Source organism: Manis pentadactyla, chromosome 2 (genome assembly GCF_030020395.1).
Source record: "Manis pentadactyla isolate mManPen7 chromosome 2, mManPen7.hap1, whole genome shotgun sequence".
In the NCBI taxonomy this organism is placed as follows: Eukaryota; Metazoa; Chordata; class Mammalia; order Pholidota; family Manidae; genus Manis; species Manis pentadactyla.
Genome location: NC_080020.1, coordinates 16554364 through 16573121, shown reverse-complemented (window position 1 = coordinate 16573121; position 18758 = coordinate 16554364). Strand labels below are relative to the sequence as shown.

Here is an 18758-nt window from a genome sequence, read left to right as displayed (position 1 = left end):
ATTTCATTTAATTTACACAACAATCCATATCCCCATAATATATTTTAAAGTGAGATTTGGAGAGGGTAAGTAGTAAGGCCAGCTGAGATTTGAACCCAGACTCTCTGTTCTGACATCCGTAAAATATATTCCCAAACAGATGAAAAGTAAAATAGATGTTACAGTCTTTTAAGTATTAACCAGGTAGTACTCAAGTTTTTCTAAACTGAAGGTGAAGACTTTGTCAATGTCTCTATCCAACAAGAGCCTAACACTGACTCACTGATTTTATTCATGAACTATTTAGAGTCAAGGTGCCGAGGATGGAGAGGACACAAATTATCTTGGCATGTTTCCAGGAATTAAACAGAAATATGCACACTACCTCTGAACAACAGAAAGATTAAAGTCAAGACGATACTATTTATGCATGCTTATACAACAGCTGAACACAGTTCAGTTCATACCCACCCACCAACTGCCACATCTTTGTTCAGAAATGCTTCTGATGTCAATACCTTGACCTTACAGATGCTTATCTTGGCAAATCTGAGCAAATATACATAAAATTAAATTCCTAAAGATTGGCATGAGTTGATATTTGTTGAAGCTGAATGATACATGAGTGTACATTTGTCTATTATTGTGTGTGTTTGGAATTTCCTCTAAGCAATGTAAAAAAGAATTAAATTCCTATTTACCCCTTAATCTCGACTAAAATAAGCATGGCTGTATAACTAATATTTATAAATGGCACACTAGCTCATACATTAAACAGTTTCTCAGACTTTTCTACTCCAGGAAACCTAACAATCGAGAATACATGCAAATTCCCTCAGGAATCTGGGGGTACAGACCAAAGTGCTTTCAACAATGATAAAAGTACTCTGCATAAGCCTGGTTTAGCTTAAAACACACACACACACACACACACACACACACACACACACACACACTGTAATTTTACTTCAAAATATAATTTGTTTTAATATAAAAAGGTCCCCACTTCCCCAAACTGTCAAGAAAAGTGTACAAGTTTAACCACCTTTGCATGGTCTCCAGCACGTGGTGGAAGAAACCTGGTCTGAGAAACCAGGCACTGAAGAGCTTATTACAGAAAACGGTGTTCATTGCATATTCACTTCATTTTATAGTTCAAAGGGAATCTTGGAAAATCTTAGGAAATCAAGTACAATCTCTTCATTTTATTAGTTAATATAAATTAGTTTTAAAAATGGCTCTCTTTTAAAATGGTGAGTAATGATTAAAGTACCAGCAATCAAAACCTTACAAACACATTTAAATAACATAGGGACCAACCATGAACATAGTTTTTAAATACAGCTAGACTTTCATGGATAAAGCAGGTATTAAATTCAAATTTTAAAAATTCAAAAGGAAAGGTTAACTCAGAGGGATCTAAAATGATGTATTCCTAGATCCCATAATTCTGAAAACACTTTCTTGGAACACTTTTTTTTTGTCTTTTCGTCTCAGCTTTTCTCCTGTCCTTTCTAAATAAGACTTCAGTGACTAGCACATTATAAACCCAGAAGCTCTCATTAAACTCAAACATATCATTCTTACAAATAAATCACAAATTTCGTGCAAGTAATTTACAACTGGCCAGAAACTGCTTTTTAGTGCCAAACCATACTCACCACAAAATGGCATCTTTTTAAACTATGACTATATCCAAATTTTCAGTAACACAACTTTAATGACTGTAACATGTAAAAAAAGGTTTGCTTTATGTGAAAAAAACATTTCCTAAGATTACATAAATGTCAAGATATGAAAATACAAGTGAAGGGCAGAAGTAACAGAAGGTGAGAACCTTTCTGAAGTACTACTGCTCAGAAAAGGGACTTTTAAAAGTCTCCTTTAACTATAAATTTTATCAAATAAAGAAACCTCCATGGGATGGGTTTGAGATGTACCAATTAAGATATCCCTCCAAAACAGCAAACTTTCACACTAGTGAAGAACAAATTCATCCATAAAAGAATATACATTCTTGATTCATGATAATTAAGAACAAAATCCATTCTTATTATAGACTTAGCTCTTGGTATATAAGGCCATTTTGTTTTTAAGTAACTTTTTCTTCTTATAAAAATAATTTATCTTCATTTTAGGAAAACTAGGATGTACAGAAAAGCACACAGAAAATAAAATTGCCCACAATCCTACCATTCAGAAGTTATTACTGTAACATTAGTTTATAGCTTTCCAATTTCTTAAATGTACAGGTATAAATTATTTATATACCATCAATCCATATTGTCTTGTATTCTATTTTTTTCCACTTTATACTTACAAAATAAAAAGACAAATTTTTTAAAGTAAGTGTGTTCTTTTCAAATTTACCAGACTTAACAAATACATAAAAATAGATTATACAACATGGTTAGGGTATTACTAGAAATCAGTTATTCTGGTTTTAACCTCCCTAAAACTACCAGCTTTCAAAGAGCTAAAATTCAATAAGATACTTTCATCATTAAAATATACCAAACAGTTTAATCCTTAATGTGGAAAATACACTACTATGGTTCAAAGGTGCCAAATTAATGGAAATTCTTGGAGAAAGGTGAATAATTAAGCACTGATTGTACAATAAGAAAACAAAGCATTTCTACACATATCAACAAAGTAATTTCTCCCTATTTGTAGAGTAATTAAACATAATAAAATGTGTCTAAGACTCACTTCCCAATATGTTTATGAATGTTCGGTATTCGATTATCAATTAAATCTCATTAAAAAAAAGTCACTGTCTCAGTGGGGTGCACTGCATCATAACGAAGACAGCTATGGAAACAAGGAGGTCCTAAAGGAGAAAAGAGCACAGCCCCTCAGGACAGAGAAAGAGAGCCAAAGGGGTGGGGAGAAGCATCAGGTCTACCTGAGAGAGACCACAATTTCTGTTTCTCTTAACCTTTGGAGAAGGTTCCTGTCTGCTTGCCTCAGTCTTCAGATCTCAGTGGTCACCCACATGTGTCATCTCTTAACTCCCCCTCCACTGATCAGTACCTTCCAGGCTGTCTCTGTGCCCTTTATCACAGTCAGGGCCAGAGATTATTTCTGTACTAGAGACAGTAACTCTGATACTTAAAAGACATTCAGAAACAAAAGCTGTTGTAAATAATTCAGAGTGGTGAATTTCAGTGAAATCAGATCAAAGTTGAGCAACTAGTATACTGATTAATAAGCAGTATACTAAGGGATTGTCATATTAAAGTTAACAGGGATTAGACCAGTATAAAATACCATTAGAACAAATCCTAAAGACTTACAATAGGAGGTTAACACAACCATGATTCACTTATCCAAGATCATAAAGAATTAAGTTAATATAAGTTCATTTCCCAAATGCAGCATTTTGCATGACTTACTTCATGTAAATTTTCCAAAAGAATTATTTCTAAGGCAATTATTATATGATGTTATTATAAAATGAGTACTTGGACTCTACTAAAATGTATGAGGCTTTATATCTTTCGACAAAGTGGCACCAGAACCCAGTGCTTCCTCATTCATGTCTGCACCATAGTTTTTCTCAGTCATCCTTTGTTGGTGTCTATCGTTCACTGCTGCTAGCATTTTGACTAACACTAACAAGTAGTCCTAAATTGGTAATTTTCAGTTTTAACAAGTTAGAAACCAAGTAATAATTTTTATTAAAACTATATCTAAAATAAATTCTAAATAAAAATACTCTATAGGACTCTCTGGAGTCTAGTATAAGAACCTTACTATTTAGATGAAGGATTCAGAAAATCTGGGTTCTAACAGTCCAAGATCTACCACTTCAAGTAACTAAGGGCAAATCACTTCATCTACCTTGGCCTCTGTTTTCTCATCTCTGAAAAAGGTAACTGTCTTTTCTGCCCTGCCTAATTTATGACTGTCCAAAGGTTTAAGTTAGAGAATGCATGTAAAAGTATTATGTAAATATCTTACAGAGGTTACCATAAGGTAAAGTGGGAACAGTATTTTTAATCTTTATCATAAAAAATAATCACCCATTTTGGCTTTTTTGGTCTTACTTCTTGATTGTTAACCTACATTCCACCAAATTAAAATTATAAGATAAGTTACTAATTAAAAAAAGAAAGCCATTAACTAAAGCATCACTAAAGAAATACAGTAGATGTACAGTAAATGTTACCTAGACTAAGGAATCTACATTTATTTCTATCCCTAACGCTGTACTACACAAGGGAAGGTGGAGGATGAGTACATGATGTGTTTCATTTTTTTAAGGTACTGATAAATTTCAAAAAGAAAACTTAAATATGTAAAACAAGTAGAAGAAAGTCAATGAAGTCTCATGGTTATGAAAGTCTAAAATTTTCTCTCATTTAAGTACTGAAAATTCACAAAGGTAATTCACTTATAACTTAAGTAACCGTTTTCAGATTGAAAGTCGTATAGCGGCATTCTCATTTCTAGTAAAAACCACTAATTTCATGATAGTGAAAAAATATCCTTCAGAGACAGCTTGCCCTACTCACCAAGCTTACTGTGACAAGCACAAGATATTCAAACACTAACTCCAGCTGAAAAAATAAAACACTCTTGTTCAGAAAGAGGATTGTCTCTTATAATAGCCTGGCTCTTCCCCCAGGAATTATTCTTTTTATTCTTGGTAATGTACTGTAATAAGTATTACCAAGAATAAACTTTATGAAAAGTTGCCATACATGAAGCAGACTTCCAGCTGCTCCTCTAAGCAAACATCAATGAGACTTATGATAAGAGAGATTAAGTTGGCCACCACATCCAGGGGCAGCCCTGCTGCAGATGAGTGGATTTCTCACGGACTGCTCTCAAGCAGGCAAAGAGGAAGAAAGGAGGCTTAAATGTTAAATTCAATAGCTTTGAAAGTGATTTAATGTATGCCTACTGCTTTCAAAGGAAATGAAACAAATAAGAAACACCTTAAAATTTTGCTTTAGATAATAATTTAAAATAAAAAATGCAGCCACTTTCTTTAGGAAATAAAGTCTCCATATTTATCCCTCTCAGATTAGTAAGGAGCAGGTCTGACACTGCAAACTCAGATGAAGTAACTACAGCAACCTTTACCACCGTAACAGGAAAACAGCCTATCTACAAAGACAGGTATGAAACAACAAATTATTTTGTTTGTACAAATGTAAACACATAATCACCCTAAGAATATATAATGACACATGAAGACCATTTTAAATTGTGTTTTAAAAATATAATCTTAGAAAGTATTTTTAATTAGAATTTTTCCATATAACTCTCTGTAGAGAACCAAAACTATAAAGATATTTCTTAAAGCATTTAAAGGAAAACTAATATGTTGATTACATATTTTTTAAATATACAATTAGTTTCCATTCATGGATAATAACATAAGACTTTCTTCTGATTTTCAATACTTAAAACATTATTTGATAGAAAAGAGATGATTTTAATATAGTTCATGTCCCAAGAGTCTATAAATAAAGGGGTAGGAGACCATCAGGGAGATAGGGCAAACACTTGCTGAATGCTTACTGAAATGCACTTCACATTGTCTTTCCTCTTCTGGGCAGCCCTGAGCTGGATAACATCACTTTTATTTTATATATTAGTAAACCAAGGCCTACAGAAGTTAAATCGTTTGTAAAAGTTAGTTAGGTAGTAAATGACAGAGTTGGGATTTAAACTAAGTGTGAATCACAAATCAAAATCAGTGTTGTATCACACTACACTGCCCCCAAACTTATTTAAACATGTACATTAGATGAGTACAGGAGACGGACCACCAAAGGACACACTCTTAGAAAGGGAAGAGGAAAAGCCAGACTACATATAGTTTCTGGCTTATGAGGGTTCCTAGAAACATCAATTTAGAAGAGGTCTGAGGGGAAAGTTAGTTATCTCACTTAATAATTCATGAGGTCAACACTTTCTTTTACCTATAGAAAACCATGAGTCAACTATGGTGGGTCAGCTATCACTTCTTTACAAATACCTGTTAAAACCAGCTTTATAAAGTTTCTAGCCAACATTCTATCAGTGTTCTTCTGATTTTATCATTCTACTTTCTTATCAAAGTTTTAAACCTCTCTCCCATTGCTATTCATGTCTCTGAGACTAAGAATATCTTAAGTAAAATTCTTGAACCACTCCCACAAATTCTTCACAGTCTGAAAGCAGACAGAGAGGATGATATATTAAAATGTTTTATCGGTCTGTAACCTTAATTTTTAGACCTGCTGAATGAGCTAGTTTCAAGCTGCCAAGCAAGGACAAGCAGGGATGGCCACACGTGGGCATTTAACTTGCCATATAAATGTAGAAGTATTTTTTAAGTTTAATGTTTTCAGTGCAGTCGCCAAAATAAATTCATCCAGCAATCCTGAAATTAAATTCTACCTCCCACTACTGACTTCCTACTACAATAAAAGTTCTTAACCTTGTCAGTAGAAATTCAAGTTTTAAAAATCATCCTGGATTTTTTTATTGTTTTCTTCTATTATTTTTTTTCTATTTTTTGTGGTATTTTTTTTCAAAAATATCCTGGACTATTTCATGAGAATATTAAATTTACCCACTATCCTCAAAGTGTATGCACTGTGACTGAAGCAAAATCTCTAATCAAACATCTACATCTATTCCAATCATTCTAAGAACATCAATTATTACAGTGGCTCAAAAAAATCCAGTGACCAGGTTACATTGGGACTACTTTTTGTGGTGCATCAAATTACCCAAAGGGAAAGGAAGTGGAGAACATAATTCCTGAGTAGGTGCTCATTCCTGAGAGAGACAAGGTACTCTTGATCCTTTGCCTTCAGCATAGGTACCAAGAAGCTACTTGTGGGGGGATGAGGACAGGCCACAGGAATTCTACCTGAACACTGAAATCCCAGCCAACATGATCAGCAAATTAAACTAAACAAGGGAAAAGGCATTAGTTATAAGCATATAGATCCCAGAGCTACTAAGTAAGTTCCTAAAGTTTAAATCCTGGTCAGTTGCAATGAGCTGGACTCCTTTACTGCATATTGTCAAATGAATGAGCTAGTTTCAAGCTCCCAAGCAAGGACAAGCAGGGATGGCCTTATGTGTCTTAAGTAGAATCTAAGATATGAAGAGTAATTTAATTCAGAGCACTAGGGGCTAAGACAGTATTTCCAAGTGGCAGCCTCAGTTCTAAACCTTTTCTCTACTAGTTCTGGCCAGTTATACCCACTACTTTTCTTCCCTCGACCACAGGTGACAGCCACCATTGGATGTGCACAAAGACATTAGTTAAGCAACAAATATTAACACAAATCCATGCAAATACCAAGATTACCACTACACCACTAATGCAGGCAATCCTGAAGCATCAGCATGTCAAGAGCAAAGCTCTTCATCAGAAACAGAGACCAGGTTTAGCAATACAGAGATTTTGAGAGTGCAAAGATTAATGGAATTAAAAAGCAGCTTCCTGATCATTTTTTACCTCAAAAATTTTACATGAAATCTTGAGGACTAACCTCAAGAGAGCTTCTCACAATATACAACAGCCAAAATGACTCATAAAATGTAGTAAATTAAACATGCACATTTTTTAATTAACACTGTTTTTATAAATAATTAAACTTTACAATATTAAGAATAAGTGAAAAGGACCTATAATCAGGCCTTTGGGATTAATAAATCTCTAAAACTATACTGTCCAATATGGTTGCCGCTTGCTACATGTGGCTATTTGACTTTAAAATAATTAAAAATAAATCAAATTAAAAATTCAGTTCCTCAGCTACACCAGCTACATGTGTGCAAAATATGCATCAACACATAAAGTTCTATTGGACAGCACTACTCTTGAAGAAATCTGCCACAAAATTTTATAGATTATACATTTATGAATATCCACACAATTAAAATCAAAATAGGTATGTTCTCTATTTTGACTATGGCAACAGTTCACTGGTACACACAACTGAAGTGCACATTTTAAATGGATGCAGCAATGCATATAAATTATTTCTCAAGGGTCTGTTTGTGTTTATACAGAGGATCAAAGCCTAATTTGGCTACCCCGAAAATGAACTAAGAAACGATATGAAAGAGAACTTCCAACATCAGCACTCTCGGGAAGACTCATGCCAGAAGATGATCATCAAAAAACCCCAACAAAGATCCACGCACTGCTACAGCTGTAGATGCACTCATCCCACCAGCTCCTGGACTTGCCATGGGAATGAAGGAGATATCTAAGCTGGTCTGTGCATACAGTAAAACAACAAATTTGACTGGATCTATACTGTTGGAACTCAACCAAGAATTAGGAGAAGTGCAAATTGTAGCGCTCCAAAATCTTACAACTACAGACTATTTACTGTTAAAAGAACATATGGGATGTGAACAGTGCCCAGGAATGGGTTGTTTTAATTTGTCTGATTTTTCTCAAACTATTCAAATTCAGTTAGATAATAACCATCATATCATTGATAAGTTTTCACAAATGCCTAGGGTGCCTAACTGGTTTTCTTGGTTTCACTGGAGATGGCTGGTAATTACAGGTATGCTTTGGTTATGTAACTATACTCCTATTATGTTAATGTGTGTGCGCAATTTAAGTAGTAGCTTAAAATCTATACATGCTGAAGTTACTCTACAAGAAGATATGTCAAAGAAATAATCAATCTTCCCATGTTTTCTCCCGCCTGCTACTTCTATAGCTTTTCTTCTTCCTTCCTAATTACAACGAATTCTTAAATAGAATTCGTGCCTCATATCAAATTTACCGAGTATCATAACTCCTCCAAGTGGTAAAGATACCTCAAGAGAAATGCTGGGCATAGAAGCCACAGGGCATAAATATGCAAAGAAATAAAAAGCTAACCATTTCAAACAATAAGGCTTCTCTCTCACTTACCAACTTAACATTTCCCTGTATGGCCCCGGAAGATGACTGGTTAGCCAGAGACGGGTAAGATTCCTCAAGGGAGGAACAACCTAAGACAGGCACAGTCGCAGGGGGGTCATCAGGTGAGAAATTGGGGATCAACAGAGGTGAGGCTTAGAACCTCACCCTCCCTGTTCTGAGAGAAATCTTCTGCATATGTGGATGTTTTATTGCCCTTGTCTAGCTTGGATTAACACATAGTCTACGGGCACACACCTGATCATCTACATTTGCTCTCTTACAACACTAAACTATGTTTTCTACCTTTATGTTGTATCTACCTACCACTTCAGCATTTTATTAAAAATAATAAAGAGAGAAATGTGGTATCCACATATAAATCAAGTATAAAAATCAAATGTGTATTCATATTTGAACTGACTGTTCATAGTTCATAATGCATGAGCAAAACTAAAAGTTTCTGTGATGACTGCCCTTGTACTGTTCACCATGTAACTTAGTCACTATGTAAGAATTTGTTCTCCATGTAAGAACTTGTTCGTTATGCTTCAGAAGATTGGAGACTGATGAAAATTAGGCTTGGGGTGGATTAATGATTCTGCATTGAGCATTGACTCCCCTATACAGAATTTTATTGTTGTTAACAACCATTTGATCAATAAATATGAGAGATGCCCTAACAACAACAACCAAGAAAAAGTACACACTTCCAATTGTAAAATAAATAAGCAACCGGGATGTAATGTATAGCATAAGGAATATAGTCAAAATATTGTAACAACTTGGTATGGTGATAGCTGGTACTTAGAATTATCATGTATATAAATGTTGAATCACTGTGTTGTACACCTGAAACTAATGTAATGTAATACTGTGTGTCAACTACCCTTCAATAAAAAATAATTATCTAAAAAAAAAAAAAAAAAAAAAAAAAAATTATTTCTCAATAAAGCTTATAAGGAAAAGACGCATAACCTCTGGTTAATTCCGAAGGCAAAACAAAAAATACTTAGGGTATTTGGAACAGGAAGTTCCAAAGTCCTGGCAACTTCCTTCAGTCAAGACCCTGGTACATCAAGCCAGGGGTCCCAACCAGAGTGGAGCACAGATGGCTAGAGCTGAGAAGTGAGTGCACATCTACGTATAGCAAGAGGTGGGGGAAGGAGACAGCCCAGACACTGCAGACAGTAAGGGACAAGGTGCCCCACCCTCCTAGCGGGAACCAATACACCCTAACCCCACAACAACAAAACAGTTATTAAAATCATGCCACTACGGAGGGGCCACTGAAGATGTAAAGGATTCATAAAGAGTTGTAAGGTGTATAGCCTCACACACATATCTTTCAAATGATGCAAGAAAATAGGGAAAGTGAAAAAAACTACCCAAATATTTAAAGATTAAATAACTGAGAATCAGAACAGTCCAGTATTACCAAGCTGAATTCTATGTTGAATTAAATATCATTCAGCTGATCAAAGTCAATAGTTCAACAGAGGATCACAGCTCATCACTAATGCCAACTCCAACCCCTCCTATCTCTGACAGAGTCACTCTTAGCACAATAAGTTCTTAAAAGGTAGACAGGAAACTGAAAGGGGAAAAAAAACAGTCAGGCTCCCCCAGAGCATTTTAGTCAAGAGCAATGGTCCCCAGAGGACAATAACACCTTGACATATTTGTATAGCAACATTTAATAATCTTTGTTGTGTCAGATATCATTTCGTATTTTATTCAAACATTTCTATTATCACTAGCAGTTGTCACACATTTTATTAAAAATGGGGAGAAATATTCAATAAAAGAAATGGTTAAAAGCATTACAGCATATTAGCTTCCAATATTTTACACCATTAACATGATTATGAACACTACGGAAACATGGAAAAACAGAATCAAATGAAAAAGCAAAGTATTCTATATCTATAGTATGTGCACATACAAAAAAGGACTAGAAGATGAAAACTGCTTGATGTTTTTAGATTGTGCATTTTCTTTTATGCAGATATCCATTACCATTGCTATTTGTGTAGTACAAACATTTCTTAGTATTTATAAATAAAAATAATTAGCACACTTACCACAGTGGGATTGCCACTACTTATCAACTGGCTGACTTCATGAAAAATGCTTTTGCAGTCAATTGATTTATCTAATGATCCTCGTTTTACAATTACAGCTACTGCTAATAGAATCTGTTCCCGAACATATTTTTGGAGGCTGAAAAACACAAAAATCGTGAAAAATTTTATATGAATCTAATATAAAAATACTCAGAAATTTCTCATTATGCTTGAAGGTACTAATAATACCAGTCAGCTAACTGATTAGCCAAAGATTCCAAAGCCAGAAGTCCTGTGTTCAAACCCATCCTCCATTATTTACTAGGTATGTGTCCCTGGGCAAGACTGTTTTCTCATCTGTGAAATGGGGGTAACAGTAACAGAGTCGTTACAAGGACTACAGGTTTTTAAAACTGTGTCTGGTGCATAGCATGCAACTATAAGCATTAGCTGTTTTAGGTAGTGTTCAACAAGTGTGTCAGTTCACTAAGAGCCAGATTAAGATTCTACCAATTAAGAGGTAAATTCCAATCTAACGTCCATCTCCAACCAGTAGTGTAATCTTAAGTCCATGCCTAATGTGACAAAAGCAACATGCTAGCTATCCACGATACAACATATGGAAACAAACAGATTGTAATAGAACTTTTTAAATTTTCATTCCAAGTTCTGTTCCACAGTGTGGTAGCAGAAGCACTGATCCCAAGGAGAAGCATTCTACAAAGCCCATTAGACCACAAGGGCAGGGAGACTGAATTGCCTTTCACAACTGTTTCTTGAGGGTAAGGCTCAGAAGACATAATCCTGAACTGTATTATCCAGCTTCTAGAATACCACAAGGATACAGCCACCATGTGCCATTGGGATAAAACCCGAATCCCTTAAAATGGTTTATAAACTGTGTGACCCACCCCAGCTTTCCTGAGACACTCCCAATTTCCCTGTTGTCCAACATGTTTATAATGCTTTCTTTCACCCTGAAAAGTATCCGGTTTGGACATCAATGATTTGGTTACCCACTTCTAAGGTGCCTCATGGCCAGGGACCTGCTCCCCTCTCTGATCTCACTCCTCCCACATATACCCAAAGCTGCAGATATACTCAGCTTAAGTTTCAGTTCCTGGTACAAGCTCATGTACTTCCAGGCCTCTGCACTTGGATGCCCTCTGCCAAAACTGCGATGCTACTTTCTCCAGAGAGCATTCCTTGCCTAGTTCCTCTACACATGCCTGGTCATTACAAAGGAGGATGCCCCCAAAACAACAGACATTATTAGACATGTACACAAATGAACAAACATGTCTATGTTGAGACTGAGGTGAAAACTATTCCTTCAAAACACAGGCTTGAAGCATTCGTTAAGCAAATAAATGCAGAGATCTTATTATGTATAAGAATATTAGTTGAGCAACAGGAATTTTTATACTTTTGAGAGGACTCAATAGTTTCAAATACACTACTACCAGAATGTGCATAAAGCTGAATACTACTACTAGAAAAGTACATAAAGTTAGTTTTGAATATCTCTATTGGCAAGAATTATAAATTACTAGAAAAATAAACAATAGCTAACATTTATTGAGGGCTCAGGATACACAAGACTCAGGATACACAACACCTTCAGGATACACAGGATACAAACTAACTTCACAAAAATTAATACATTCAGTCCTCACAACAATCTCTTGAGTAAAGTAATATTATTCACTCTAGTAAACAAAATTAATGCAGAGATTACATAATTGTAATTTATTAATTATATGTATTTTATAATATATAATAATAAATATCTATCAGAGCTAATAAGTGACAAAAGTGGGACTTGTAGTCCCTTTTTGAAGCCACTATGTTATATTGCCTCTATAAAAAAAGTGTACCCTCCATTTTACTCTATGCAAGTTTTATCTGAATTAGGAGGGAAAAATAGAAAGAAAAAATTTTGTGCATGTAATGAGAACTACACACAACATATGTAATATTTAATACTACATAACCTGTTGTATTCTACCTATGCAGTATACCAAAGCTTTTAATTTGATGTAAGCTATACTGTAGAACATGCTACAAGGTAAAAATATCTGTGTCATGAAAGACAAAAAGAGGCAGAATTATTCTAGATCAAAAGAGATGAGAGTTAACATTCAAAATATATAAAGAACTCATAAACCTCAACATGAAAAAATAAATAACCAGTTAAAAAATAGGCAGAGGACCTCAAAAGACATATTCCCAAAGAAGACATACAGATGGCTAAATGAACAGGCACATGAAATGATGCTCCATATTGCTAATCTTAGAGAAATGCAAATCAAAACCACAATGAGATACCACCTCATACCAGTCATAATAGTCACTATCCAAAAGACAAGAAATAACAAGTGTTGACAAAGATGTGGAGAAAAGGAAGCCCTCCTACACTGTTGGTGGGAATGTAAATTGGTGTAGCCACTATGGAAAGCAACAGAGTTTCTCAAAAAAAAATAAAAATAGAAATACCACATGACCCAGTAATTCTAAGAATTTACCCGAAGAAAACAAAATCTGATTCAAAAAGATACATGCACCCTTATGTTTACTGCTGCATTATTTATAACAGCCAAGATATGGAAGCAACCAAGGTGCTCATCAATAGGTGATGGATAAAGATGTGGTACATATATACACTAGAATATTATTCAGCCATAAAAGAGAAATCTCGCCATTTTCAGCAACACGGATGGACTTGGTATTATGCTAAGTGAAATCAGCCAAGTGGAGAAAGACAAATACCACATTTTATGTGTGGAATCTAAAATCAAAACAAAATGAACAGAACAACAGTGGATTCACAGACCCTAAATGACTAGTGGTTACCATGGGGGAGGGGTGTGGTGGATGGGAAAATAGGTGGAGAGGAAAGAGAGGCACAAAATCTCAATCATAATATAAATTAGTCACAGGGATGAAACTACAGCATAGAGAATATAGTCAATAGTTCTGTAACATCTTTCTATATTAACAGCTAGCAACTACACCAGTTGGGGTGAGGATTTAATATTGTATGTAACTGCAGAGTAACTATGTTGTATACTTGAAACCAATATAATACTGTTATCAACTATACTTCAACAAACAAAATCAGTAACCCAAAAGAGAGACTAAAGGGACATGACAATTAAATACAGTGTTAATCTGTGGTTAAATCCTGGAACAAAAAAATAACTAAAGAAGGAAAAGAATATAACTAAAGTTATTCAGACAGCTGGGAAAATCAGAATATACAGTGAGAATTATATTTGATAATATTAGTATACCAATCATATCATGAGTATTGAGACTATGTTCCTAGGAAAGCCATGCCGGAATACCCACATAGGCAGCATCATCATTTCTGCAGCACACTTTTCAGATAGTTCAGGGAGAAAAATGCATGTATCTGAGGGAGAACTCAAATGTACAAAATGTTAACTGGGTTTCTGCTGAAGAAAGGGTACATGCATATTTATTATACTATTCTTTCAACTCTGCTGAAAGCTTTTTTTCCTCCAAAATATGAGTTTATGAGAAAATATACAAGTGAGCTATTTCAATGTGGAACCCTATAAATCAACTCTAAAGTAGCTTCTGAATTAATCACAATTATTTAAAAGTAAGTTTATTTTGGATAATATAAGAGATCATATGCACACACACAATCAGAATCTGTCATACATTTGAGTCTACCAAGCTCTCCAGGGTTCAGTGGTTCCCACGGGGGTGGTTGTAACAAATGAGTAGCTCCAGGGTAAGCTAGTATCACACCCAAATGGCCTCATCAAAGAACACATTAAAATTTAAATAAATTTTTTAAAACTAGCAAGAGGGAGAAGAGAATGGTTTGAAACTGAGGCAATTTTTCCTTATGCTCTTAAAACCAGAAAACAAAAGTTATATAAAATATGTTTCTCTCACATTATATACACATACATCTGCTCACCTATAGAACACATCACCCATTAAACCTGTAATGCCAATAAGCTAAGTAAACCTTGGCTTTTTCTCATATGTTTTCCTTTATATAAAGCAGTTAGCACTTAACAGAGCTGAACTGACGCCAGTAATTATTATTAAATATTATGAACCCAAGAGACTGCTCATGAACAGTCAGTAGGAACAAAGGTATGACAGTATGCTCTAAATGACTCTTAAAGTTTAATGCACATCTAAAGGCATTAGTCGACAATCCTAGTTACCAGCATTCCTGACTACATTAATACATAACATTTTCTTCATAGAATTTGGAAATAAACATATATGCAAAAAGTACTCAATTGCACAAACAGTATACATACAATGTGCACTGCCTCTTTTTAAAAGAAGACTTGGTATTTGGGGGACTTTAAAAAAAAAGGTAAGTAGTAAATGAATTCCTCCCAAAAGTCTTGTGGCTAATAATTTTCCAAAAAAAGTTTTTTTAAATCATATATGCAATAAATGTATACAATCTTGTAAAATGTTTAAGCAATACAATGTATAAGATGAACAGAACATTCACTTTCACCCCGTTCCTCAAACCTGAGCAGGAGCACTCTCCACGGGAAACTGGTAGAGACTGTGGTGCTTTCTCTTTCACAACCTTTTTAATGTGCATCTCTGTGTGTATGTGTGTGTGTCTGTGTGTGTGCGCAGCTACCATTTGGTTTGATAATGGTACTTGGTTTTCCCCCCTCACCTGCCTTTGATGACTCACCTATGTCATAATACTTACCAAGCAACAAAGGACAAGTAAGTATAAAGGATTTTAAACTGAGCCCAAGATCAAATTTTATTTATAATCAAAATATCAGAACTAAACAACAAAAAACTTAGCATCCAGCACAATCTTTTCAAGGAAACAAAAACCTATTATCATGAGCTTAAATAAAAGTATTATTTCATTTAGTACTGAAACAACCTACAATCACATGTATATGAGTTTTAAAAGCATGAGTCCCACACAGACCTTAACCATAAACATCTATCATTAAAAGATAAAGAAAAAAAACAAAGAAAAAAATTCAAAAAGGATAAGCTCAGCAAAAGTATTTAGCAGTATCTCATGTACTTACTTAGGCCTCTGTAAAACATAGGTTAAGAGGAATGTTCGCAGTGACTCGATGCTACCTTTTTCCAAGAGAATCCACTCTCGGACAACTGCTTCCATTACGGCTGTGGCAGCTTGAAAGAGGACATAGTCCACTTTACTTGTTTCTGAGGAGTAAATCAGAAACTTACTTTAAACAGCAGTTCATCTTCCCTTGAACACTTTTCATTTATTAATTTTAAAACAGAACTTTTCAGACAAGGAATAAGATGGTTACCTGTTCTTTTTTTAATCCAGGGACCTTGCTCTAGCACCACAAAGAGGTTAGTTCCTCTCAGAAGACACCTCAGGCAGGTGGCAGCTAATCACCGATCACAATTTTCACAAACTTTCCTCACCTCTCTTCAACTGTTACTTCCAAAGCATGAAGAACTAAAAAATAACACAGCTTTAAAAAAAATAAAAATAAAAATATAAAGCAATCAGAATATTTCCTAAGAGATTCTCACCCTGTGCAAAACAACTTTGTAACTGAAAAATATCTTAATAAACTACTCTTTGAACATTACTATTTGTGATGAGCCATGCTATTCAAATATTTCAGTTTGTCAAGTAATGAGGCTTTCAGCAGGATGACCCATCTCTAATAGCAAGTTCAGAAATAAACCCAGTCACACTTAGGTTATTTTTCTCCAAATGAAAAAAAAAAATTTACACAAGGTGAGAAGTTCTTGTGAATTTTCTGATTGCAATACTGATCAAACTGAGTAAAATCCCAAAGCTACACTTAGAAAAATTCAGCCTAAACTAACAAGATACAGTATCTGAACTAAAAACTGAATCAGGAGGGGGAAAAAATAGAAAACTAACATACCTAAGAAGTATTTTATATTAATTTTCTATTTTTTCTTTTTATTCACCAATACCACTACAGTTTGCAAACAGTATTATCAAAAGGCAGAAAACAGTTAAAATGAAGTCAGGAAAAAGAAATTTTCTGAAGCTCTAAAAAATAACCATAATGTGAAATCCATAAAAAGTCTATGATTAGACTCCAGGTTACTTGCCAAGATCACTAGACGTGAGTATCTGAAAGCCATGAGAAATTAACTCTAGGCATAGCATGGCATCTTCAAGAATTTATCAGAAGAGCATGAAGATACACAGGCACATCTTTTTCTCTCCTAGTAAAACTCAGGTCATTTGAAAATCTTACAAATGATCCTGACACAATTAGCTATAAAAACGTGTGAGAAAATGTACACCCTACATAAATTCCTATCACGTTAGGTTACTACATAGGAGTTTTGAACATACCGAAGCTAATAAGAAGAACCAATTTGGACCTTTATTTGTTTTAAATCTCATTATTCCATGCTATCTTAACACGAATTCTAATTGAGATGATAATCAAAACTCACAAAAATTTATAAACCTTAAAATATCCAAATTTGAAAAAGAATTTTCCTAACCTAACAAAAATGTAAACCTATTTTTTTAAATGTGTTTAAAAGTTTCAGGAGAAAAAAAATAAGTGTTTTATTCAAAAACGATTTCAAACAAACCAGTTATATCTCTGTAGATCACTTAAGGAAAAATATGGTATTGCTTCATAAAGGTAATTCAAACAATCTCTTTTTATAAACATCTTGAAAAAAATGATGGCTGTTTGCCTATCTTCATTTTCTATTATAACACTAAAAATTTTAAGAAACCTAAAATCCTTAACCATGGGTTTTAACAAGGTAGCAAAATCTTAGGGACTCTCAGAATTTTAGAAATAGAACTCTAAAGATCAGCTTATTTAATTCCTGCTTTTACAGTTGAAGAAACTGATGCACCAAGAGATTAAAAGAGGAAATTCAAGGTCACATAGCTAGTGATAATGTTCCTTCAACAATACTAATCCACTCCTACCTGAGTATGCCAATGAAGGTGAGACCAAACAAGCACCTGCTGGGTCTCACGAGCAAGGAAACATGCTCATCTCTCACTGTGTGTGCTTATATCCTGACCTTTTTTCCTGCTCCCTCCCCCACACACATTTTTTTTTTTGCAGGGTCGGGAGGTGGACAGTTACAGAAGGTGAATGATATAGAAAAGTTTTCAAGACAGCTTTTCCTTAGAATACCTGTTTGACATAAATAAAGAATCTCTAAATTACTACTCCCATAAGAAGCTGTCTCTAAGATGGGCGGAATCCGAAAAAAGAAAGCCAAATTACAAATTGAAAAGAAAGAATTTTCCTAACAAATTATACTTTCTCATAAAAACTGTTATTAGCCTTTATAAATTGTGCTTATATAGCATATATATGTGCAAAAGATGCTAAAAGGAACTTAAGAAGCCTACTAACAGATTAGGACTTCACATGTACATACATGAGCCTCATTCTTGCTCTCTGCTGTAAAGATGTCTGACAATGCAAGGTCTTGATGAAGAACTCACAATTCATCTAGAATTTCTAATACTTTTAGAATGATTTTCCACTGACTAGGACACTGGCTAGGTGATAAATTATTTTAGGCCACTTTAGCAGGAAGCTTTCATTTCCTACCACACAGTAAGTTTAATAATAATTATGTAAATGAATTCATTTGTATCATGTCAACGATCTGAAACTAGACAGAGCCACAAAGATGAAAGGTAAAGTCAAGTAAATGAGAGGAAAAGCACAAATTGTGATCAAAAAAAATTTTTTTAAGAAAATTAAAACCCTAGTAGTCAAGCCTCAGATATTCAGCTATTAACAATCACCCCTTTGGCCTCAGAGATTTCTGTCCAAGGC

At 34.5% G+C, this 18758-nt stretch overlaps 1 protein-coding gene across 4 annotated transcripts in view; it reads right to left on the bottom strand.

Moving 5' to 3' along the window:
• Positions 1 to 18758, bottom strand: part of XPO4 (exportin 4) — a 125465-nt gene that overhangs the window by 56980 nt on the left and 49727 nt on the right. For 3 of the 4 annotated variants that reach the window (XM_057490356.1, XM_036910138.2, XM_036910139.2), the window contains 2 exons: positions 15996 to 16137; positions 10948 to 11086 (listed from right to left, as the gene is read on the bottom strand). In XM_057490356.1, the coding sequence (XP_057346339.1) occupies positions 10948 to 11086; positions 15996 to 16137 (281 nt within the window). Of the gene's footprint in view, positions 1 to 10947; positions 11087 to 15995; positions 16138 to 16247; positions 16403 to 18758 lie in introns of all 4 variants that reach the window. The other variant, XM_036910140.2, reaches the window with a different exon arrangement.